This window comes from Furipterus horrens, unplaced genomic scaffold, assembly GCF_987537825.1.
Source record: "Furipterus horrens unplaced genomic scaffold, mFurHor1.1.pri manual_scaffold_10, whole genome shotgun sequence".
NCBI lineage: Eukaryota > Metazoa > Chordata > Mammalia > Chiroptera > Furipteridae > Furipterus > Furipterus horrens.
In genome coordinates, this window is record NW_028327180.1 from 55710963 (window position 1) to 55736832 (window position 25870).

The 25870-nt window shown below is 50.0% G+C and overlaps 1 protein-coding gene and 1 pseudogene across 1 annotated transcript; one reads left to right on the forward strand and one right to left on the reverse strand.

The window, feature by feature from the left end:
• Positions 1-594: 594 nt before the first annotated feature.
• On the reverse strand, positions 595-10618 carry RAB11B (RAB11B, member RAS oncogene family). Its single transcript, XM_090290306.1, has 5 exons — positions 10346-10618; positions 2803-2998; positions 1859-2052; positions 1459-1539; positions 595-951 (listed from the first exon to the last, which is right to left on the reverse strand). The coding sequence occupies exons 1-5, from the start codon at positions 10383-10385 to the stop codon at positions 806-808; spliced, it is 657 nt and encodes a 218-aa protein (XP_090146432.1). The 5' UTR covers positions 10386-10618; the 3' UTR covers positions 595-805.
• LOC150000278 (U6 spliceosomal RNA) lies at positions 9631-9720 on the forward strand (annotated as a pseudogene).
• Positions 10619-25870: the final 15252 nt, after the last annotated feature.

Sequence of the window (25870 nt, forward strand, 5' to 3'; positions counted from 1 at the left end):
AATCTTACAAAGTGTATAAAGAATCTGTGTTTCTCTATAATAACAAAAAACCAGAGGCTACAAGAGCAGTTGTATATACAAAACACTGAGATATTGCTTCACTTGCAAACAGGTTCCTGACCAGGCAGGGAGACAAGACAGAGAGAAGGGCACAGGGAGGGGTGGGGAGTGCGCTGCGTGCAGAAAGGAATGGGGGGAGGGGAGGGCGGGCTTCTCCCAGCATAAATCTACAGGCAGGAGCTAAGCACACATGGGAGAGGCCGAGGTCAAAGGCGTGTGCCGGTGCTGGCTGTGCGTGGGGAGTAGGGTGCCGGAAGCCTGGTTCTGCCTGCGCCAGCCTCCCTGCCTGGTCACTTGCTCTTCAGGCTTCAGCCCAAAGTGGGGTTCTAGGTGGGGAGCAGAGCCAGCTAGGACAACTGGCCAGAAAGGCAGGGAGGGAGGTAATCACTCCTTGGAGTCTGCTGTGGAAAGCTGAAGAAGCCTGCTTGGTGTGCCCGTCCTCTTGCCTCTGGTTGGCCTTGTCCATCCTGCCAGCCTCCCTGCCCTGCCCTGCCCAGAGACCCAGTGGGACCCAAGAAAAACAGATGCAGCAGCTGGGTTTCAAGTTTTCCTGGGGGTTGGGGGCAGGGACAGCAGGTGCTGCCTGACTCCTGTTCTTCCTAAGCCCCAGCTGACTGCGCAGAGCTCAGTGGGAGGGTAGGTGTCAGTCACAGAGGGACAGAGGGTCAGGTCAGGGAACACATCGTGGTGAGGGGAGGGTGAAGGGCGAGGATGTGCACGCACGCTTGGACGAGGCACGGGGTGGTCACAGGTTCTGGCAGCACTGCAGCTTGTTCGGTTTCTGTCCGTCAGTCGTGGGCGGCACGCTGATGTCTACCACGTTGTTGCCAGGGGACTCGTCATGGGCTGCGCGATCTGCAATCTGCTTCTGTGACACGATGCGGTAGATCTCTGCAGTGGGGGAATGCGAGGTGAGTGCCTTGTGTGCCCCTACCTGCAGTGACTGTCCCCCTGCAGGATTCATCTGGATGTCACCTCCTCCAGGGACTACCCCAAGGCCATATCCCTCTCAAAGGCCCCCACTGTGGCCTACTCACACCCCAGGACATAAGAGTTCCCCCAGTGCACTCAGAGAGTGGAACCCGCATCTGGTCCCAGAGATGCCTTCCCAAGCTCTGGCTTCTTGCTAAAGACCAGAGATCCCTCTTCCTCAGAATAAATGCCCAAAAGACCAAGAGCTCTGGGCCCGAGGCCACCAAGGAAGCTGGGTCCAGGGGGTCTCTGCATCCCAAGTGCCAGTAGGGGCCGGATGTGGCCTGACCTCATGGAGTGTGCCATGTCTGTCCTCCTGTCCAGACACACTGGCAGGTTTAAGGAATGAAGGTTCAGGGGCTATGTTATGCAGCATGCAACCAGTGCAGCTGGTGCCCTTCCCACCCCACCAGGCCCTGGGACCACCTGTGAGAATGTTCTTGAAAGCTTCCTCTACATTGGTGGAGTCCAAGGCTGAGGTCTCAATGAAGGACAAGTTGTTCTTCTCTGGAACAGACAGAATATTACCCAGGTGAGCAGGGTGCTCCCCTGCACCTTCTAGGAGCCCCTACGTGCCTGTTGGCCCATCTGGCCCAAGAAATGAAGGGCTGGGGTCAAGGGGGTAGGACTGCGATGCCCAGTCCTTAGGGAGGGGAGGAAGGCACTGTAGCCATGCCCACAGCCAGGGAAAATGGGTAGGACCTGGAGGGGCTGCCTACTTTCCAGAAACTTTTCTGAGGCCTTAGCCACAGCTCTGCTGTCAGAAGCTGGCCCATGCGGGAGGCCCTGACCCTAAGTGAGATCCACTCGACTGGTAGGCGCTCACCTGCAAAGGCACGGGCCTCGTCAGTGGGCACGGCCCGCAGGTGGCGCAGGTCGCTCTTGTTGCCCACCAGCATGATGACGATGTTGCTGTCAGCGTGGTCCCTCAGCTCCTTCAGCCAGCGTTCCACATTCTCATATGTCAGGTGCTTGGCAATGTCATATACCAGCAGCGCACCCACTGCACCACGGTAGTACCTGTGGAGACACAGGGCAGGGCCCAGCAATGAGTTGCCCACCAGCACCCCACGGGGACCCCCAAGGCTCTATGGGCAGGGGCTCCTGGCCCTTGTAGAGCCCAGCTGAGGGCTCCGCGGCCCAAATTCAGGTCAGGACTGTGGGAGCCTGAGGAGGGAGTTTAGGGCCTGAGCTCAGAAGATGCCCACCAAAAGGGGAGAGGGAAACAGCACCTGTGCAGGGCAAAAGCTGTGGCTCTGTGCAAGCTCCGACACCTGCCATGGCCTGCCCACCAAGACTAATGGACACATAGCCACCCGAGGGACCAGGAGATGGGGAGGTGACCAGGGGTCTGGGAGAAGACAACTCGAGTAGGACCTGATGGCTGGGTAGCCATGGGAGCTGAGGGAAGAGGAAGACTGGGAACACAGCCAGGCAGGGCAGGCCAAGCAGGCAGGACTTGGGGGGCGGGCAGAGAGGAATGGCCCTCTCCAGGCCCAGATAATAGCCTTCACTGTGCAGCCAGCACCCAGTAAAGCAGCAGTGCCCCATAGGGCTATGGGACATGCCCACATGAGGTCCCAGTGTGGTCAAAAGAGGGCACTGGTCTTCCCGAGGGTCCCACAGATTCTGGGGGTCTCATCCCTCTACCCTCGGCCAACTTCAGGGCTATGCTTTCCTCTTATCCTCCTGCCCAACTCCTACCCATCCTTTGGGGTCCACTGGCCCTATGTCCATGGCCTCCTGCATCTGCCCATCCCTGACACTCACGCGGAGGTGATGGCGCGATAGCGCTCCTGGCCAGCGGTGTCCCAGATCTGGGCCTTGATGGTCTTGCCGTCTACCTGGATGCTGCGCGTGGCAAACTCCACGCCGATGGTGCTCTTGCTCTCTAGGTTGAACTCGTTGCGGGTGAAGCGGGACAGCAGGTTGCTCTTCCCCACACCCGAGTCCCCGATGAGCACCACTGTAGAGGCAGGGAGGGATATAGTTGAGGATCCAGAGGTCAGAGCAGCCCCTCAAGCCAAGACCCACATGCCACCATGTCCACCTGCAGAGCCTTCACAGTGGTACCCTGGGTTCTTCAGAAACATGACACTCAACAACAGGGTGGAATCAGAGCTGTCCTAGAGCCCCTCACCTGATGCACCACATTCCTTGGTGTAGAAACAAGCAGTGGTTCCAGACTTCCAGAAACACAGCCAGTGTAGACAGAACAACACCCCTGCCTATGTCTGGTTCTTCAGAGCAGGGCTGCGTCAGCTAAGGCACAGGGATCCAGAGATCCCAGCAGGCAGGTGGCTTGGGATCCTCAGCCCCAAACTTCTACTGCAGCCTGGTGGCCCAAGTAAGCTCTGTGGCTGGGCAACCTTGGGCAAGTCACTTAAACTCTCTGGGCTGCCTTCTCTAAAGGTGTAAAAAGAAAAACAGGAACAAGAGCCACTTCAGGAAAGTAAACACAAGAGCTTACAGGATCAGAACTCAGCCAGCATCCAGCCTGCTAAGACAGGTGAGGAAGCAACTGGTACTATTGTTCCACCAGGTTCCTAGAACAAGGATCTGGCTCTGGAATTTTAAGTAACAGGAAATGAGAAGCCTCACATCACATGTCCACCCTGCTACTTCCTCATGGAAGGCAGCAGCAATCAAACCAATATTCTGCTCAACACAACCAACTTGCCCATTTAAAACAGGAATGTGGCCTCTGGATATAGCTGAGAGGGACAAGAGCCAGCTATACCTTCCATCACCCCATCCCCAGAGCTGGACTGCTCTGGAGAGACATCCAGGACAAGAGCCCTCCTGAGCAGGGCAAAGCAGGCCCGGTGGGGATCTCCCACTAGGAGAAGGATCAGGGCTCAGGAGCGTGGTCCTCAGTCCCAGGGCACACTGGAGGGAAATTGTGTATGTCTGTGGGCACACATGCATGGGTTTATGTGCAGTACAGAATGAACAACACATAGCAATCTGGCCAGACACCCCAGCTGGAAACCACACTGGTCCCTAAGTGTGAGCCTTGGGTGCTGGCACCTGAAGGTGGATCTGCCCAGTGGAGAACTGTGGGTGCTGCAGGTTTGGTCAGCCACGGCCCCGATGAAAAATTTCTCCTCGATGAAAAATGTTATGTGTGTACATCAGGATTCCCCCCGCTTCTTACCTCCTTCCAATACAGCCCCGACCCTAGCGAGTCCAGGCAGCTTCCATCTCCCCCTGGGTTGCAATGCCAGCGCCCCCCTCCCTGGTGTCCCTGAGTTTTCTCTCACCCCCAATCAACAAGCTGTTCTCCCCACCACAGCCACCAGGGGGTATCTGTGAGCACCTGAGTCAGGTCCTGTCCCTCCCTTGCAGTAAAAGCCCAAGTCCTCCCCAGGACCCATAAGGCCCTAGTCAACCTGCCCTTGTCCCTTCTCTGCCCTCATCTCCTCTCTCTCCCCTGCTTGCTTATTCCGCTCCTGCCACACAGGCCTTCTTTCTGAGACTCACAGATGTGCAAGTGCACACTGTCTTTTGCCTGGAATGTTTTTCCCCAGGTACCGGCCTGGTTCCCACCCCTCCGTGTGGTGCCTCCTCAGATGGCACCTGATCAAGGAGGAGGACCTTTTGGCAATCCTCTTAAAACCTCACTCCCCCCAACACTCCCCACTCCCCTCCCCTCCCTTTCCTCCACCCTTTGACACTCGCCGGGTTTTTTTGCCAGTCTTACTCAAGGGCAGGATCTTGGACACTATCATTTCCCTTCTGCCTCCCCAGGACCTGGCACAGAGCCTCACATACAGGACAGAGTGAACAAGAACAAAAAATATTACAATCAAGTGGTTGCAGAGCCTCCAAGCCACTGTCCTCAGGCAATAGGAAAGAAGGGAGCCAATGAACCAGCCCCCAGGGCCTAGCATCCTCTCTGGCTGGCTGCTTCAGAACCAAGAATAAGAACAAGCTGAAAATTTAGCCCTGGCTCAATCAGTCAAACCATCAACCCAATACACCAAGGTTGCAGGTCCGACCTCTGGTCAGGATGTGTGCAAGACTCAACCAATGAATAAAATAAAAATCAATAAATAAAATTTAAAAAGTAACAAGTAATTTTTAATTTGACTTTAGAGAGAGAGAAGCAGGGAGAGAGAAACATCAATTTGTTGTTTTACTTATTTATGCACTCACTGACTGACTTTTTGTAATTTAATTTTTTAAATTATTTTTTATTGTAATTTTACCATTACCACTTACCCCTTCTATACCTTATTCCACCTCCACCCACCCCAATCCCCCCACCTCACTGGTTAACTCTTGTATGTGCCCTGACCAAGGATTGAACCTTCCATTGGGCTGATCAGGACGATGCTCCAACCAACTGAACTACCCAGTTAAGGCAAAAGAAGAAATTTTAATGAGTCTGTGCTGAGAAAGCCTCACAGAAGCTTCATGTAACGCATTACAGATGAAGAAACTGAGGCACAGATAGGGGAATGACAGCCCAAGGTGCACAATGAGCAGAAGGACAAAAAGACGCAGAGCAAGGGACTAAGTAGGCCCACTTCCACTTCCCAACCATGCTCACCTGGGCCACCTGCTGAAAGTGGTCTGACAGTATTTGAACCCAGCTTTTCTGGGTCTAGGGCTGGGCTCAGGGATCTGAGTTCAGCCTCCTCCTCTCACACCACCTGGGGCACCTCGATCTCCTAGAGTATCCAACACACTCCTGCTTATCCTTCAAAACCCTCATCAGGCCTCTTTTCTCCCCCAAACCACTACGTGGCCTGGCCTACAAAACCTGTGATGACAGGGCCAGTGTCCTCTCCTGACACTGTGGGTATCCAACACAAGACTGCCAAGCTGACTTCAGAGAAAGGTGGAAAACAGGTAGAGATAGACACAGACCTGCAGTCCAGGGCCAAGGGCTCCCAACCATGCCAGTGGAGTCCCAAATGGGCTCCGGACTGACTGTGGGGCCTACTATCCAAAACCCCAACCTCTCACCTCCTTCCCACGGCAGTCACAGGAACCTGGCCAAGGCTGGGGAGGTTTGTTCACCGTTCTCATGTCGTCAGGAATGGAAGAAGAAATGAGGAAGAGTCCCTTTTAAGTCCTGCCCTGAATCCCCTACTACCCCCTTAACCCCTAACTAGCCTTGTTCCAGCGTTGGGGTCCCCTTAGCCCAATCGATTCTGCCCTGGCCCAGCCAACAATCTCAACCCCAAATGCCAGGTCCAGCCCTAAAGCCCTTATTATTGAGTTCTTGGGGCCACTCCAGAGACAAATGTCATTATCATTCCCCTTGTACAGTTGGGGACACTCAACACACAGTGACCAAGTCCTCCAGTCCAAGGTCACCCAATGAAATCAGTAGAGGTAAGACGAGGACAAGGGCCACCAGCCACTGCCCGGATAAACGGTGGAAAAGCCAGGATGCACAGGCACTCCTTGGCACAGGTGTCCAACGCAGAGATGGCCAGCAGGGCAGTGACTAGGCTGGCTCTAGGTACACTGTGGAAAGGAGAATGGCATTGTCAAAGGCACAAGTGAGCTATTGTTTCGGGGAAATAAAAGGCTCTTGAGGACATGACCCCCAGCATTTCCACAGAAGTTGATGGCAGCACTGGCCTGGAAATGGCCTCCCTAGACATGCCACTTGGCTGGCAGGGCAGGTAAGCCCAATTGGCAAAAACAAAGAGCTGGCCACTCTTGAAGGCCTGGTCCCCTGGCCTGCCCCACAACAGTGTAGCTCCCCCAGGGCCCACATTCACATGTTCAGGTAGACTGAGTGGCCATTCAGGTAGGGGGACACGCTCCCCTACTCCAGGAAGCGGACTCTTGATTATCTCAGGCTCTAGAGTCTAGCACTCAGGGCAATCTTGTTAGGTGAGCTATTTCCTGGGAAACTGGAGAACAGAGAAGGGGTGTCTGAAGTTGGGGTACAGGCAGGGCCACCATTCACAATGGGAGAAGAAGGTGTGCTTGGTTCCCAGACTAGTGCGTCCAGAGAGGTCCTGCCCCAGTCGCAGAGCCAGAAGGCTGCCTTGCGAGCACTTGGCAGAGAGAGGCAAGCACCAGAGCTGACTGCCACTCTCTCCTTGCCCTCTTTCCCAGAAGGACTCATAAATGGGGTTACCCGGAAGAGAGGGCCCGGGGCCAATGTGGAAGCTCCCCACATAAGCCACATCCTTATGGGCCAGGTGAGTAGCCAGGGGCTCTGGGAAGGCCTCAGTGGACTGTAGGGACCCCACTGCTCCCACTGCAGAACCCACAGCCCACTCTATCAGAGGGGAGGCCGGGGAGCCCCAGGGGACGGATCGGCATGCTGAGCAAATGGTTCACAGCTGACAGGATAAAATGTTAGCAGGATAAATGTGAGATCTATAATTGGGTACAAATAAACAACCTCACTCCTGGGGAAGGGAGAATGTGTAGTGAAGAAAGTAAACACCACATGGGAAAAACATGCAGGGGGATCTGTGGGCCTTGGCAGTGGAGGTCAGGGGAGCCACATGTGATGTGGCTGCCAAAACAAACAAGACTGGTGAGAGAGCTGGGCAGAGGGCAGCCAGTGTCCCAAAGTGAGAGGTGTGACCCCTCCATGCCCAGGTCAGGGCCAGGGGAAGGAGACCGAAGCCTGGGGGAGGTTGGGCACAAGGTCAGGAGTGAGAAGATGGCTGCCTCTTTTCCTGATAAAAGGTGTCCTGCACCAGGTGGCAGGGCCAGGGAGAAAGCTGGCGCTGGTCAGTGGTCTGGGGCAGCCGTGTCTTGAGACCCCTTCCTTATGCCCAGGCCTGACGCTCTGCAGGCCACAGGGTCTCAGGAGGGGCTGAGAAGGGTGGTAGTGCAGCACATTTATGTTTCTGTCTATCCGCCGGATTTTTGGTAAGTTTCCTGAGGGTTGTGGCTTGCCTGTCAGCCTCCTTCCTTCCTTCTTTACTTGCCAGAGCCAAATACAGTTTCCTTTTCCCATTTAAGGGAATCAAAACCGAATGAAAACCTGAGTGAATTTAAAGACAAACATTAAAGGATAATTGGGAAGGTCCTCTGAAAAGGTGTAAGTGTGAATGGGAGGTCTCAGGTAACCTACAGTTTGGGGGACCCTGACTTTGTGGGTTAGATTTTCACTTCCAACCCAGGCTGAGAAGGTCATTGGGGCACCTGCTGCCCTCAGAAAATGAGGCCAGTGGAGGAGGGCAGCAGGACAGGCAGGCACCCTCCTCCCCCATGCCAGTTGCTATGGAAGTGGGATCAGTGTGTTTCCAGGAAGTGGACTAGAGTGCACAGCTGCTCCACTGCCCCTGTCCCAGTAACTGTACTTCTGGGAACATACTTCAAGGAAATGACCCAAAGGGCAGAAGATGACTCGTGCAAACACTTGGAGTTGGATTACTTATAATAGCACACAGCTGAAAATAACAAGCAAATGATCACAGAAACCTGGAGGGGGTGACTGGGGAAATGCCCCCTGCCCTGGCAATGCCACATCTGGGTGCCCAGCCCTGATCCAGGAGCAGCTGCCTAAAGGCACGCTGTAGAGACAAGCACCAGCAGCGGCAGAATTGGAGTCCAGACCACCTGTCATCCCTCCCCAAAGCCCTGACAGACCTTCCCCTGCCTCTAAGGTGAGACCAATCACAAGGCTTAGTCAGCACCAGGGCTTTGGCCTGATGCCTGCTGACCACACAGTCTCACTTACCAGTGACTTATCAGCCTGCAGGCAGTTTCCAGAGCCCATGGTGCTGTGAGGACTCTGGGCCTCTGCATGGGCACTCCCTCTGCCCAGTAGTCTTTCACCACATGGATAACCCAGGTAGGGAGTGCTCCACCCACTCTCCACATCCCCAAAGTTCCCAGTCCCAAGATGCTGGATGGTCATCCAAGGCCACCTCCAGACACAGACCACATTCCTAGGGATGGCCAGGCTCCCCGAATGAGGAGGAGATTCCAAAAGCTGGCATGGAAGGAAGACCCTCACACAGCAGGCAGCAGAGCAAACATGCCCCACGTGGGCTCCGGAGTTAGCTCTCAAGGGCAGCCACTATCAGCCAGAGAACCCAGCACAGACAGCAGAGAGCCTGGCCAAAGTCCAGCTTGGCACAGAAAGTACTGTGAAGCCTGTGACCCCGAAGCCAGCTAAGTTGAGAAACGAAGGACTCCAGTGACATGCAGCGAGTATCCACATCTTGGGGCTAGGTGAGGGAGCTCCCCAACTGGCCCCAGGCCAGCTATGGCTGCCTGACCTGTCTATGCCATACTTGAGGCTCGTAAAACCCTCTGTCCCTCTGGCTCGGAAAACCCTCCAGAAGGTTGGCCCACACCCGAGCCATCAACGTGCACATGTCGAAGGAGGCAGTCTGAAATCTCAGTCCAAGATTCTGGCTACAAACTTCCACAGATACAGTCCCTAAGTGTTAAAGCCCACAGCTGACCTGCGTTCAAAATCCTGCTCTAACGTTTATTCACTATGTCCTTATCTCTCTGGACCCCAGTTTTCAGGGCCATAAAAGGAAATGCTGAATAATATCGACCTCATAGAGTTGCGGTGAGGATTTCAATGAAGTGGCGTGTGTAAAGAGCTTAGAAAAATGCAAGTACTTGGGTAATGTTATTAAGAGTTCTAATTGTGTGCTCGCTTTGGCAGCACATATACTAAAACTGGAATGATACGGAGATTTTCATGGCCCCTGTGCAAACTCGTTAACTTTCCATATTTTTATGGTACCAGAAAAAAATTATAGATGAGACTGAAGCTCGTGTATCAATAAACGACTTAATATCTTCTTGGAATAAAAAAAGTTCTAAGAGAACCTTTGCTGTTAACCACCAGGACACAAACACTTCAACCCACATTGTTAACCCCTCCCTTCCCGGGTCCCGCCCCCAAACAGGTTACCTCCCACAAAGCCTGACCACGCCCACCCTGAGAAGCGCACCGCCCCCATCCTCCCAGCCCTCGTCTTGGACACGCCCACTGCCCGAGCCCCGCCCCAAAGGAGCTTTCCACCCGGCCCGGCAAATGCTGGGGCGATCCCGCCCCCTCTGGAGGCCCCGCCCCCTACGGCCTCTCCTACCACTCTGGACCCCACCCCCTCTGAGCTCCAGCCCTGCCTCGGTGCATCCAGAGAACCTCAGGCCGCCTCTGGCCCGCCAGGTCTGCACAGTCGCACACCCAGGCCCAAAGTTGTCCGAGACCAGCCTGCCCGGGCCTTCTTGATTGCTTGTCCAGTTGGGCCATTATCCCCGGACTCCGACCTGGGCCCAACGGCTGGACTCAATTTCGGCTCACCTGTGCGTCGTCTCACCGCCATCCCCTCGCCCATTTATGCCCCACCGGCCGTACCTTTGAATAGATAGTCGTACTCATCGTCCCGGGTCCCCATTGTCTTGGCGCTTCCGGCGGGATCCGCGACTCCGCAGCCCCACCACAAACACCCGACGGGGGCGGGACCGGCGCCGCGCAGAGCGGCGGCTGGACAGCCAATCAGCGCTGGGTGGCGTAGCGATCGACACTCAGAACAGCCAGTCAGAGACGGAAGCAGAACCCCCGGGGTGGGTGCCGTCTGGGATCCACCTTCCTCGCCCTCGGACTCCTAGAGAAAGGCGGAAGGAATGCGAACCTTTCTGAAGTGACGGCCGCGTCAGCCTAACAGAAATCAGCTCAGGAAGACGGGGCTGAAGAGTGGAAGAATTAAACGGATTGACGGAGAGAATAGCCAATGATAGGCTTCATTCAACCGCGCCTAACAGACGGATCTATCCGGGAATGAAAATGGAGCTACGTCCAGGTGATGTTACGCTACGTAACGTCCCGATGACGTCACAAGTCAGTGCGTGCCCTCTTGGACCACCTGTTCTGCGCGTATGACTGTTTTCGCGGGCGTTTGCACGTGGTCTTGCACTTAGAGGTCCCTTTTCTGTCGGTTGCAGTTTTCATCCTTACATTGGCAGTTGACCCTCTGCTTCAGTTTCTTTACTCGATATAACAGGAAAGAAACCCACCTCATGGGAACGTTTGGGGATATCGAGATCATTTCCCTAAACACACACTAAATCAATCATCTACTTTTTGTCATTAAGTCTTTAACAAATATTTATGAATTCTTTCTGGGCGACAGACTGTACAACATTTCTTCTCTTTGTCCCTTACCCTTATTCCGTACACTCACACATCCCACTCCAGGATTTATCACCACCTAACTTTCAAGTATGTATTTCTTCCTTGATACATTAATCTCTTAAGTTTCTGTCCCAAATCAACAGAATTATCAGCCCCATGAAGGCAGAAATGGTCTGTGGCAACCACTGTTGCTTTCCCAGTTTGAGAAATGCTCACAATAAAAACCGGAACACAGGACTTGAGAAGCAAAGTGAGGCGATTATTCATGAGTCTGCAGAGTCGGGCGCACCCTCAGCCAGGAGACTGTGTGCGACAAAAGAGGGAGCTGGCTGCTTTTATCCCTAAAGTATCTAAAGCCTCCTCCCTCTCCCTTTCCTTCCCCATTTCTCCAGGCTAGATACTCCAGAGTTATAATCTAACGCGATTATCTAAATGCCCCTTTTGTGATTTGTAAATATGTTACTACTGTATAAACTCCCTTCTCCCATTTTCCCTTTGTCTGGTGATGACTGTCTTTCTACTGGTTTGGGAGTCATTATTTTCTTGTTTCTTATAATTCTCCCTGTCTTCTCTTGGGAAATTGACTGCTCAAACCATTCTATTTATCCCTTCGAATGTAAGGAGGATTTCTCGACTTTCTTCCTCATAGTTAGGATTCCCTTTGGCCTCTAGGAGGAGGAGATTATGAAAAGTTGCTGGCATTTGTTTAGTTAGTGCAGTCTCAATTAGTCTCTGAACTAAACTTCTGACGCATGGAATACAGCAGCCTAAAGCTGTGAGGATGCCTGCTATACTACGAGGGATACGAGAGCTGATAAGATCATTCCTTTCCAGTTGCCAAACCAATTTTCTAACCATCCTGTTATGGGATTGTCAATACCTGAGTTTTCTGCTAGTTCATTTGTTAAAATAGTTAGTCCCTGCAGAGCCTTAGTGATAGATCCACCAGGGGCTGTATTACTAGGGATAATGGTGCAACACTACCCGCTGGTTATAATAAATATAATTTATCCAATCAACATTATTATTAATTGTTGACCACCAGAAGAGGACTGACTCAAACCCTGCTATCTGATTTCTAGCTTTAAACTCATCTGGAACTCCTCTAGGGACCCCAATGGCATCAATATAGATACGAGGATCAAAGGATCCACCAGGCACCATTGACCTCTTTTTCCTAGCAGGGTCAGTCTGGACTGGTTTTGGAAATGCTAGGGAAAATGGGATAGCCAATTGAACCAGGGCACAGGTTCCACTCCACCTGTCAGGTAGGATTTTCCAGAGATTCCTCTGCCCACAGTACCACCAGACATCTGCTCTGGGGATTCAGAGGGGAATATAGTTGCCTGCCCCACTGTGAAGGTGGCTCGCATTTCTGGTATGAGTGCATGTTAGGAGTTCTCCTACAGGGGTACTGGAATTTGCTTCCCACCTAGAGAGGCAAGAAGAGTAATTCATGGGTCCCACTGAGTATGACAGGAGGGATTGAGTCCCATTACTCCTTATAGAGGGAAAGAGGAGAGAAAAGCTTCTGCAAGTCTCATTTCCCCATGCATTCTCATCCTGGTAGAGAGTGAGCATACAGGCCATTCCCGAGGGGTCAGAGTCCCAGCCTAGTGGAAATGGTACGACCTGTGCCTGGGGTCTCCCTGTGGTACAAGCATAACAGTTGCTTTTATTCAGGGATTTAACAGTAAATTTGACCCATTCTACCCAAGCATTTGTGTCCTCATACCCAGTCTCTATCTGTAATGTTTATCTGAGATCTAATACCTCAAAAACTTTTACCTTGGTTGGATCATTCTGGGGTCTTTTCTGAGGTGTTTCTGAAGTCTGGCTGGGGGAAATTAGATTTTCTAGGGAAGAAGGAGTTGTCAGTAAGTGAAGACCTAGCCACCCTACTGGATCTATGCCAGATACATCAGCTCCTAGGCCATAAACTCTGGTAGCCACATGGGGTTCCTGACTTAAGGCCTGTGGCTGGTTAAGTGTTAGAAGAAGAGGGTTGCACTGGAGAAGCTGGCAGTTTGGGGGAGGAGCTCCTTTGCTTAAAGTTATTTTAGGCAAAAGAGAGACCAGTTTTAAAGTGAGCCCACAGACCGACCCATACTTCACCAACCCAACCACTTAGTTCAGCCAAACTGTTGAGACTCAGGAGGCGGCAATGCAGATGGGCTTCTTAAGTGAGGCTTATGTGTACAGACAATCACTCAGGTAATGAGATCATAGGCTTATGCCCTATGAAAACAGAAAGAACACACATGTAAATTCACACAACACAATTCACAAACCAGTCTCTAAATTTGGGAGGACATCCAGTAGCAAGGCATTTGACATTCTTTTTGCCTGTAAAGTAAGCATCTTTGATAATGTCACTGACCTGGTTTAACTTTTGAATGAAAACAAACTTTTAATTAAAATACACTTTATAGACACAGTTAGCTGCACTAGCCTATAGTCTACCACTGAGCATTGTGATTTTCCTCAAATCATGATTTTTCTCCTTAAGATTATCCTCCTTGTTATTAAAAGAACTGCATTAAGTCCAGTTTTAATTTAGCCTGTTCATTTGCATAAACACAAGAACAGCAATTGATACAAAACCACCATTAGCAACTGGTCTTATTAACTTTATGCAAAGGAACCTTATATCACTTCTTACTTCTTTAGAATGCCACATACTGGAGGGTTCAGGTAGGGAGAAAAATATAAAGGCGTGAAGGAAAATCCTTGTCCTTCAAAACTGCATTTCCATGCATTACACCTTTCATTACTAAAACCATACAATTTATTTTCAAAACCTTTATAAATTTCTAACAAACCTTTTCATTTACATGCCTTACACTTTCCCTTGTTCCCTTTCTTTCATGTGAAGTTTTAAATTTCCCTGGGAAAAACATCAGTTTTCCTTTTAGATTATAAACAGAGCAATAATTCAAAACACAGATAGCTAGGCCCTCTCTCTCCAGTATGTCCACTGGCCTCCTAGAGAGACGTGCCCTTGGCAGAGACATACTCACTTACCCAGGCTGGAGCACCCAGCAGCCTTGAATGACCCTTCCTGGGACCTGGGTGGCAAAAGGAATTTTTGCCAACTGGTTTACAGACAACCTTTCCTAGGTCTTATTGGTCAAAAACAGATACAGAGAATTCCACAGCAGAAGAGATGAAGGTACGCTTTGATAAAATCAGAACACAAGCAGCTGAGGTTTCCTTTTCCCAGTTTTAAAACTTCCATAACTTTCCTTTTTATTATTACAACTTTTCTTAGACCTTCTGCAACATTTACAAACTTTCTAAATACCCTTTACTTCTTTAGATTTAACCATAACATGCTTCCAATCCTTGTTCTTTTCCACATGGTGAAGGACTATACTCAAACTCAGATCTGGCAGCTAAAAGTTCCTAGATTTGCAGAGATATTCTGCAGCTTTTTGAAGTTCCTGCTTCTCCTCCTCTCTTCTAACATACACTTTCTGAGCTTTCCTGAGGAGTTCTTCAATTGCTCTATCTATCTGGCCCATTCATCTACCTTCTGCAATTTCTTACAAATATCTGGCCAGTTTCTGTTACAACGGTTACTTGTAAGAGTCCCTGTCTTACAGCATTCTCTGGATTTAGACCAGAATACTTCCTCATGTGGTCCCTGAGCTTCTGTAGGAATCTGATGGAGCCGTATCTCGAATGCCTTGGAGACATTCTGTGCTTGGGGAACAGACTCCTTGATTCCCCTGATGATGAGGCTCCTAAGTTCTCTCATCTGAGCGCTATCCTATGGCCTGTTGTCTCATTCAGGGTCTATAGTGGGAAACTTTTGTAAGGCCAGAACAATTCCCTGACCGGGAGAATGTTCCCTTTCCCATATCCTCATAGCAGTCTCTTCCCCACTGAAGATGTCTAGTATAGACATTAATTCCGTCCACATGTATATGCTGGGTCCAGGGAACTGATCTAATTGTTCTGCCAGTCCAAAGGGGTCCTCTACCAAGTGCTTCATATTGCGCTTGAAGTTTCTAACTTCAGTGCTTGTTGAAGGAGCATTTGACTTATCCAATATGTCCTGGACCCATGGAGACCTCCCTAAGGGGAAACATTGATGCTCTGAGGGAATGGGGAAGTTCTTTAGGTCTTGCTTACATTGTTCTAATTCCTTTCTTAGAGTAAATTTCTGCCGGTGTTCTGCTGATTGAGCACCTGTTAGGTGTCCTCAGCCTGATCTGTCTGTACTGTCTGATGCCTCTGCACAGATGGCCGCTGGCTGGCCAGGGCTATAAGGCAGTGGGAGACAGGACAGAGGGTCCCAGGCTTTATCTTCTTTCTCTTCTACAGGGAAGAGACCTGCAGATCTGCTGGTAGGTGGTGATCAGCAGAGAGCATATTTACTCTTCCTTAAAGGCTGATGCCTGGCCCTGGCTGCTGTGGCCCAATGGACTGAGCGCCAGCCTGCAAACCAAGAGTCACTGGTTCGACTCCCAGTCAGGGCACACGATCAGGCCGCACGCCAGGTCCACAACTGGGGGCACGAGTGAGAGGCAATCATACAGCAATGTCTCTCTCCCTCTCTTCCTCCCTTCCCCTCTCTCCAAAAATAAACAAACAAACAAATAATCCGGAAAAAACAAAAAAAGATGCCTGATCACTCACATATAAGACCAGGGCTTGACAAACCCAACATTCATCAGACCCAAATTGGGGCCAGAGGACAGATTTCCCCTAAATGGGTTCCTTTTGCCAAAGGAGACAACAATATTTTACCATTGTCTGTTTTTCCTTACTTTTGGTCTGGGGATCCTCTCTCCAGTGCTCTAACATTCTCCCTAATGGACTGTTGGCTGGAATGTCTGTGGGGCCTTCACCCCTTTTAATTTCCCTAGGCCTAGAATTTCTATTTCTCATCCTCAGCTGATTCCTGTGGCTGAATCCGATTGTGTTCTCAACCTCCTCTACCAGAGATTTATTAAACACAGACCCCATGAGCTCAACCCCCCTATTCATGCCCTGTAGACTCAACCTCCCTTACTGGAAGTTTCTTGCATACAGTCCTGTGTGCTCAACCCTCTTACAGAGACCTTGCACACAGGCCGAGATGCTTCGTATGTCTTCGGCCGTTTCCCTCACGGGAGAACAGACCCAGCAGAGGGACACTTCACACTTGCTTCGTGTCTAGAGACAGATCCCAGCCACACACACACAATCAGCTTCCCGAGGATGCCTAACCACCAAAGCAGTACTTAAGTCCAATTTTCTTACCTTTGCCCATGCATGTGGTTGCCTGGTTGCCGCAGTGTTTTGCTTTTGTTTCCCCCCTGCGTCGATCCACTGCCGTCCCAATGTTACAGAAACAGGGGAGTCCAAAAAATCCCCAGAGTTTGCTGCTGGGGGATGGGGAGAAGTAAGCAGCTTTTCAAATGCTTCCACATGCCTGAGGCTGGTGGCTACTGTCTTTCTTATGCAAATGGCTTTAATGCATCCAAAGCCTCAGGCAGATGGGAGGAGTCTTGAACCAGGGGATGATATGGAAAGCACACAGAGCCTACGTAAGGTTCTGTGAATGGTCAGAACTATTTGCAACGCCCACTGCGTCAGATGACGCAGTCAGGGATATATAAGCAGCTGCAGACATTTTAGCTCTGACTCTATCAGACTCTCTCAGATGCTCGCTCTCGGACTCTCTCTGGCTCTCGCTCGTGCTCTCTCTCTGAGAGTCTCTCAAGCTCTCGTTCGGGCTCTGGCTCTCACTGGCACTCTGGCTCTCGCTCTGGTGCTCTGACTCGGACTCTCTCTGGCTCTCGCTCGTGCTCTCACTCTGAGACTCTCGCGCTCTGACTCGGGCTCTCACTCTAGCTCTCGGGCTCTCTCGCTCTCGCTCTCTCGTGTGTGCTCCCTCCACATGGCTTGGTGAAGGGGCCTTCTCCATGTGGCTTGGAGAAGGGGTCTCCAGGCTGCTTTAAGAGGCTCTCGCCATGCAGTTTTGAGAAGGAGAGAAGATCCACACGGTTTGCAAGAAGAAGGCAGTTTTGCAAGGAGGCTGAGAATCCAGGTGGTTCTGCATTGAGAGCTGGAGGGCACCACAGCACAGAAAGGACCTCCCCAATCAGATTGAATGATTGGCAGCTGCTGGTAAAGCTGAACTGTGTTTGGAAAGTAGGGAAACGGTTTCTCTGACTTTCCCAAAACTAGCCTGGTTTGGAAGGGGGGAGGCAAGGATATGTGTTTGTGGGTATTTTAAAGAGCATAAGACTTAACAACAGAAATCCGCAAATAATCTAAATCTATATAACTGTTAAATAAACAATTCTTTTTCTTTTTTTTTTTTTTTGTTTTTTTTTTTTGTTTTTTTTTTAAGTATATTTTATTGATTATATTGTTACAATAGTTCCAATTTTTTTTCCCCTTTGCTCCCCTCCGCCCAGCACCCCCCTTCCCCAACAATCCCCTCTCCAAGTCCATGAACAATTCTTTTTCTTTTCACCAAACTCTGGTATTGAGAGTTATAATTTTGGCAGCGGGCAATCGGGCCCCTAACTAAAGAGCCCGTGGGTTTGTTTTCAACTGGAGCAGCCCAGGGGTTCTGTAACAATTTGGCACCCCAGGTGGGACATTAATAATTGCCCGTGGCAGGTCGACCCCCTTGGGAGACACCTTCTGAGGGCGCCGACCGCCTAAGCACGCCAGTGTGGTGAAAAGAAAATAGAACTGAAAAGGGATTAGAGAAGTAAGATTGTTTGCTAAAACTCATTTCTGAAATAATGGCATCGTGGATACTAGATTTGTTTGTCCGGTTAGGAGAATTCCTGGAAGTAATAGAATTATGGATGCCGGAGTGGTATATATGTTTTCTAGTCCTTGGGATTGTTTTGGTTATAGCCATTAGCATGTATGTCTGGGTTAATAAGAGCAGTTCTGGGCAAGTCCCTGATGGCAGCCCGCTGGGAAGAATTTTGGAAAATTGGGATAAATACTGTTGTTATCCTATGACTAGAAAAATATTAATTTATTATTGTAACACTGTTTGGCCTGAGTATGTTCTGGGTGGTAAGAAAAGGTGGCCTGTGAATGGTTCTCTGAATTACCATGTGATTAATCAATTAAAGGGGTACTGTCTGCAGTCGGGAAATTGGGAAGATGTTTATTATCTAAATGCATTTGTAGAGTTGCATAATAAGACCTTAGCAGAAATGGAGGCCCGAATAATGGTGCAGAGGAAAAAGGAGATCTCAAATCCTTTTCCTGAGAGTCAAACGCCGGAAGAAAGGGAGAATGAGGAAGTAGCCCTCTTTAATTCTCTAAATCCCGGAGACAAAGACCCTAATTTGGCACCAAGCCAGGCACAGGTGGGGGCGGTTCAGGAGGCCATAGCTTCCGCAGCAGTGGCTCCACCTCCTCTGCAGGAGGCCCAGGCTTCCGGGGGGACGGTTCCTGTGGCGCAGCGCCCTCTGCAGGCGGCCGCAGCTCCTGCAACGCCAGTGGCGATGGCACAGCACCCCCTGCAGGTGGAGGTTGCTTCCACCACACCACCTCCAGAGATGGAAGTGGCTTCCGCGGTGCCCGCCCTTTTGCAAACTCAAGGGACTTCTCTCGCGCCACCCTTTTTGGAGCCAGCCTCTGAAGTGACTGCAAAGTCAATGACTCCACCCTTACAGGAGGAGGAGTGGATCTCCCCCGCCAGAACCCGCCAAGGAACTCAGTATAGTCAGGGGACCTCCCAATTCGGAGCAAGCCAATTCCCTCTACGGCAGTACCCAATAGGTGGAATAAATCAGCAAGGCCAGCCCTCTGGCTACTATTGGGCCCATACTCCGTTTTCCACTTCAGATTTGCTAAATTGGAAAAATTCTAACCCCTCATGTAGGGAAGATCCTCAGAAAATGGCAGAGCTTGTTGCCTCCATTTTTGCCACTCATAACCCGAACTGGGCAGATGTACAGGCTCTCCTAAATATTCTTCTAACTGGGGATGAGAGGCAACTGGTTACAAGTAAGGCTAATGAAGAGGCTCAGCGTCTCCATGGAGAGGATCCCCATGGGACCCCCGACCCAACTGTGGCAATTCCTTGGACAGAGCCTAACTGGGACCCGAATGGTGGAGGCCTAGTTCCTTTGAAACACTACAGGAAGTGTATATTGGAAGGACTTAGAAAAGGGGTACCCAAGCCAAAAAGCCTGAATATGGTACAGACTATTCAGCAAAAACCAGATGAGGATCCTTCTGAGTTCTTAGAGAGGATCTATCAATCCTATTGAAAGTACACTGATGTTGATCCACAGGCACAAGAGAACATAAGAATGGTGAACATGACATTTATTGGGCAGAGTGCCCCAGATATTAGACGGAAACTCCAGCGTATAGATGGAGTATTAGGAATGAGCCCCTCTCAGTTAGTGGACATCGCATTTAAAGTTTACCATGCAAGGGGAGTAGAAAAGAGAAGACAGGACCTGATGTTCTTTAAAACAGGCTGGAGAGGCCAAAGGAAGAAACAGGACCCTAAAGAGAGGAGGAAAGAGCCATTGGGCAAGGACCAGTGTGCCTATTGCAGAAAGAAGGGCCACTGGAAAAATGAGTGTCCAAATCGTAAGAAGGGAAGTAGAAATGAAAACCCTTGCACCCATTCGGACCTGGGGACAGAGTCTTACTGAAGACCTGGAAGACACAAGGTCCCAAACAGCAGCTGGCTGAACAATGGACTGGTCCCTATGATGTTTTGCTAACAACACATTCTTCGCTGAAGCTGGTAGGAATCAAGCCCTGGATACACCACACACGGGTAAAACGAGCACCGCCTGAGGAGGACACAGACCCTGCTGCTGTGACTGACACCGAAAAGGAAAGTTGGACCTGCACTCCGGAAGAAGATTTGAAATTACTCTTTCGAAAAAAAGGACAGTGAACTGAAACACAGATTAAAAGTGTTTCTTTTGCTTTAGGCATGTGCTTGCAAATCTAGGGAATTTTAGCTGCCAAATACTGAGTTTGGGTAGAGTCCTTTACAGTGTGGAAAAGAATTGGAAATGGGTTATGGTTAAATCTGAATGGGTAAATATATAGAAAGGTGGTGGAAGTTTTTAAACCTGGGAAAAGGGAAACCTCAACTACTTGTGGTCTAATTGTATGGTTACTGTACCTCTGTATTGGCATTTAGCCATTGGGGACCTAATGAAAGGTCATTTGGAATTCCCTGTGTTGGCATTTAGCCTTGGGACCTATGAAAGGTCATTTGGAATTTCCTGTGTTGGGATTGGCATTTAGCCATTGGGGACCTATGAAAGGTCATTTGGAATTTCCTGTGTTGGGATTGGCATTTAGCCATTGGGGACCTATGAAAGGTCATTTGGAATTCCTTGTATTGGTTTGGCATTAGCCATTGGAGACCTATGTAAGGTCTAGAATTCTCTGAGGCCTAGGAAGGGTCTGGAATTCTCTGTATTGGTACTGGCCATATAATCTGAAAGGAAAATTGAGGTTTCCCAGAGAAAGTTAAGAAAACTTCACATGTAGGAAAGTGAACAAAAGAAAGTATAAGGCATGGAAATGCAATTTTGGGAATATTAGAAGGACAAGGATTTTCCTTCACACTGTGTATTTTTCTCCTACCTGATCCCTCCAGAATTTGGCAATTTAAAGGAGTAAGTAATTACGTTAGGTTTCTTTGCATAAAACTAAAAAGACCAGTTGTTAATAAAGGTATTGTTAACCAAGACTTTTGACTGGAGTGACATGCCTGAAGGAGGCATGCTTAGGCTCTGGTTGTTACCAGAAAGCCCTGAGGAACTGGACTTGACTTTTGAAGCTGAGGAAAAAGGCCTGACACCTTGGTTGGTTGTGCGGTTCATGGCAGTCTTTCCAGGGAAGGAACGAAGGTTGCTTTCCTGAAGGATGGCTAGAAAGAACCTAAGGCACAATGGAAAACCCAAAGGACTTGGGAAAGCAGGTGTTTGCAGGCAAGGCTGAATGGCAGGTGTGTGGCTCAGCTTCTGTGCTCTAATGGGCAAACTAAAAGTCAACATGAAGGTTCCTTGTATAAGTTCCAGCATAGTAGACTTAAAGATCATATGTGATCAATCACTGCTCTTGTTGTGTTTATGCAAATGAACAGGCTAAATTAAAACTGGACTTAATGCAGTCCCTTTACTGGCAAGGAGGGTAATCTTAAGGAGAAAAATCGTGACTCAAGGAAAATCGCAACGCTCAGTGCAGCTGTCTATAAAGTTTGTTTTCCTTTTGAAAGTTAAACCAAGTCTGTGACATTATCAAGGATGCTTTATTTACAGGCAAGAAGAATGTCAAATGCCTTGCAACTGGAGGTCTTCCCAATAAGACAGTCTCTCAGATTAAGAGACTGGTTTGTGAACTGTGTTGTGTAAATTAACATGCATGTTCTTTCTGTTTTCATAGGGCATAATCCTATGATCTCTACCTGAGTAATTATCTGTACGTATAGGCCTCACTTAAGAAGCCCATCAGCATTGCCACCTCCTGAGACTCAACGGTTTGGCTGAACTAAGTGGCTGAGTTGGTGAAGTATGGGGTGGTCTGCAGGCTTCACTTTAAAACCGGTTTCTTTTCTGTCCTAATGGCTTGGACAGAAAGGGCCCAGAGGTCTGAGAGGGGGGAAATCCAAAATTTATACCCCTCAGCCCAAGCTAAGTATAGTGGGCAAAAGGGCTTTGGACAGGTGTGACATGCCCTGCACACCTTCCTCCAAAGAAGCCATTTCTTTTTCTAACGTGGGACATTGAAAAATTAATCCCTGCCTTTTGTATATAGTGGATATAGGTTGAATTGTGTTTCTTTTTAACCTTGTTGCCAAGTCTGTTGCCCTCAGAATACGACAAGAATGCCAGCTTGTCCAGCAGTACCAGCCCTTGGAAACCAAGCATGCTGCTACCCAGGAATAGCCAACTGACCTGGACTCTGCAAGATTCTTCCCCATGTGGGAAGGGCACCCTCCCCTACACCCCCACTCTTATTAGGGATTTCTAGACCCAAGGGTAGGTAGGACGACGACCAAGTTCAGCAGGAAGCAGTTAGAGGAGCATGAGACCTTCGCCCATTGTCCTTTATAAGATTATAAAGGGTCTTAGTCTGAAAGGGGGGAAACTGTTACAGAAACAGGGGAGTCCAAAAAATCCCCAGAGTTTGCTGCTGGGGGATGGGGAGAAGTAAGCAGCTTTTCAAATGCTTCCACATGCCTGAGGCTGGTGGCTACTGTCTTTCTTATGCAAATGGCTTTAATGCATCCAAAGCCTCAGGCAGATGGGAGGAGTCTTGAACCAGGGGATGGTATGGAAAGCACACAGAGCCTACGTAAGGTTCTGTGAATGGTCAGAACTATTTGCAACGCCCACTGCGTCAGATGACGCAGTCAGGGATATATAAGCAGCTGCAGACATTTTAGCTCTGACTCTATCAGACTCTCTCAGATGCTCGCTCTCGGACTCTCTCTGGCTCTCGCTCGTGCTCTCTCTCTGAGAGTCTCTCAAGCTCTCGTTCGGGCTCTGGCTCTCACTGGCACTCTGGCTCTCGCTCTGGTGCTCTGACTCGGACTCTCTCTGGCTCTCGCTCGTGCTCTCACTCTGAGACTCTCGCGCTCTGACTCGGGCTCTCACTCTAGCTCTCGGGCTCTCTCGCTCTCGCTCTCTTGTGTGTGCTCCCTCCACATGGCTTGGTGAAGGGGCCTTCTCCATGTGGCTTGGAGAAGGGGTCTCCAGGCTGCTTTAAGAGGCTCTCGCCATGCAGTTTTGAGAAGGAGAGAAGATCCACACGGTTTGCAAGAAGAAGGCAGTTTTGCAAGGAGGCTGAGAATCCAGGTGGTTCTGCATTGAGAGCTGGAGGGCACCACAGCACAGAAAGGACCTCCCCAATCAGATTGAATGATTGGCAGCTGCTGGTAAAGCTGAACTGTGTTTGGAAAGTAGGGAAACGGTTTCTCTGACTTTCCCAAAACTAGCCTGGTTTGGAAGGGGGGAGGCAAGGATATGTGTTTGTGGGTATTTTAAAGAGCATAAGACTTAACAACAGAAATCCGCAAATAATCTAAATCTATATAACTGTTAAATAAACAATTCTTTTTCTTTTCACCAAACTCTGGTATTGAGAGTTATAATTTTGGCAGCGGGCAATCGGGCCCCTAACTAAAGAGCCCGTGGGTTTGTTTTCAACTGGAGCAGCCCAGGGGTTCTGTAACACCAACAAGAAGTCTCGGGTTGTTTACGGACACTGTGAGGCAGGTGGTCCCTGGGTCAAGCTAGCCACCCAAAAGTGGGTAGGACGCGTCTCCCCGCCTTGGCTCAGAGCCCCTTCCCGCACACAGGCGGAGGATCCCGGACGAGCCCCCAAATTGTGAGAAACACTCACAATAAAAACTGGGACACAGGACTCAAGCAGCAAAGCGAGGCATTTATTCACGAGTCTGCAGAGCCAGCCGGGTGCACCCTCAGCCAGGAGAATGGGCGCCCCAAGTAGATGAAGAAAACTGATTTTATAGTAATGTGATTAGCTCCCCCTCCCCTCTCCTTCTCCCCTGTTTCTCCATTACTGCTAACTATGGAGTTACAATCTAACGTGATTATCTAAATGCCCCTACTGTGATTTGTAAATATGTTACTACTGTCAACTACCTTCTCCCAATTTCCCTTTGTCTGGTGATGACTATCTTTCCCCCTTCAGGATGTCCCCTTAAGACCCTCTAATTACATTTGCCCTTTGTTACTAATGACTTTCTACTGGTTTGGGAGTCACTATGTCCTTGTTTCTTACACTCCCCTACCCTCCCTCAATTGCCTTTTTATGTCCTTCCTTCTTCCTAAATTCTGACTCTTCTCTACTTCCCCTCCACTGCCAATACCCTGATTCTTGTCCCATCATCACTTCCTGGACCTCCCTGATCTCCCTGCTCTACCCACACATGCACATGCTATTCTTCCCAAAGCAGTCAGAGGTAGTCTTTTAAAACATGAGTCAGACCTTCTCACTCCCCTGTTTAAAAATCTTTTAGTCCTTCTGTTAATAAGCATTTACTAAGCACCTACTAAGTGCCAGGCAACACACTAGGTGCTGGGTGTCAGAACACGGATGCAGCTAGAATGCACACCTGGACTTTTGGTATATGCTAATCAACCTGGCCCTGGACTTAGGCATTCCCAAAGAGATGCTGATGGACTTAGCAGTTCCCAAAACATGTGTTGATAGACTGAAACCATTCCCAGGGGAAATGGTAATGAACCTAGCCTGATATGTTAACTAACCTGGTGGGGGGGCAGGCAGGGTGAGCAATCAGATGTAAATGATCTACTGAATATGTTGATAAGCAAACTCACCCTCACCAAAATGTGTGGTTGACAAGTATAAAAAGGGTGCCTGCAGAAGTGCAGGTGGGACTCCTGTTACAGAAACAGGGGAGTCCAAAAATCCCCAGAGCTTGCAGCTGGGGGATGGGGAGAAGGAAGCAGCTTTTGGAATGCCTCCACATGCCTGAGGCTGGTGGCTAGTGTCTTTCTTATGCAAATGGCTTTAATGCATCCAAAGCCTCAGGCAGATGGGAGGAGTCTTGAACCAGGGGACGGTATGGAAAGCACACAGAGCCTACGTAAGGTTCTGTGAATGGTCGGAACTGTTTGCAACGCCCACTGCGTCAGATGACGCAGTCGGGGATATATAGGCAGCTGCAGACATTTTAGCTCAGAGTCTCTCAAGCTCTCGTTCGGGCTCTGGCTCTCACTGGCACTCTGGCTCTGGCGCTCTGACTCTCGCTCGTGCTCTCACTCTGGGACTCTCTCAAGCTCTCGTTCGGGCTCTGGCTCTCACTGGCACTCTGGCTCTCTCTGGCACTCTGGCTCTCTGACTCGGGCTCTCACTCGCGCTCGCGCTCTCGGGCTCTCGCTCTCTCGCTCTCTCGCTCTCCCGTGTGCTCCCTCCACGTGGCTTGGTGAAGGGGCCTTCTCCATGTGGCTTGGAGAAGGGGTCTCCGGGCTGCTTTAAGAGGCTCTCGCCATGCGGTTTTGAGGAGGAGAGGAGATCTGCGCGGTTTGCAGGAAGAAGGCAGTTTGCAAGGAGGCTGAGAATCCAGGCGATCCTGCATTGAGAGCTGGAGGGCACCACAGCACAGAAAGGACCTCCCCAATCAGGATTGAATGATTGGCAGCTGCTGGTAAAGCTGAACTGTGTTTGGAAAGTAGGGAAACAGTTTCTCTGACTTTCCGAAAACTAGCCTGGTTTGGAAGGGGGGGAGGCAAGGATATGTGTTTGTGGGTATTTTAAAGAGCATAAGACTTAACAACAGAAATCCGCAAATAACTAAATTTATATAACTGTTAAATAAACAATTCTTTTTCTTTTCACCAAACTCTGGTATTGAGAGTTATAATTTTGGCGGCGGGCAATCGGGCCCCTAACTAAAGAGCCCGTGGGTTTGTTTTCAACTGGAGCAGCCCAGGGGTTCTGTAACACTCCTACGGGCCCACGAGGAGGACCCAGAGTCCCCGTTCCTCATTCCCCATTCCTCATTCCCCATTCCCCGTTCCCCGTTCCCCATTCCCCATTCTGCTTGCTCCTACGGGCCCTTGAATTGGTCTGGGAGCTGCCTCTCCCCTTTACCCCTTCCCCACCTTTTCCCTCAATAAACCCATTGCCTAATCCCACAGTGGTCTCCAGGTGATTTCTCCAAGCAAAGCTACCCTGACACTGGGGGTGCACAATGGAATAAGACAAGGCCCTAACCCTCAAGAATCTGACAGTTTAGTGGGGACT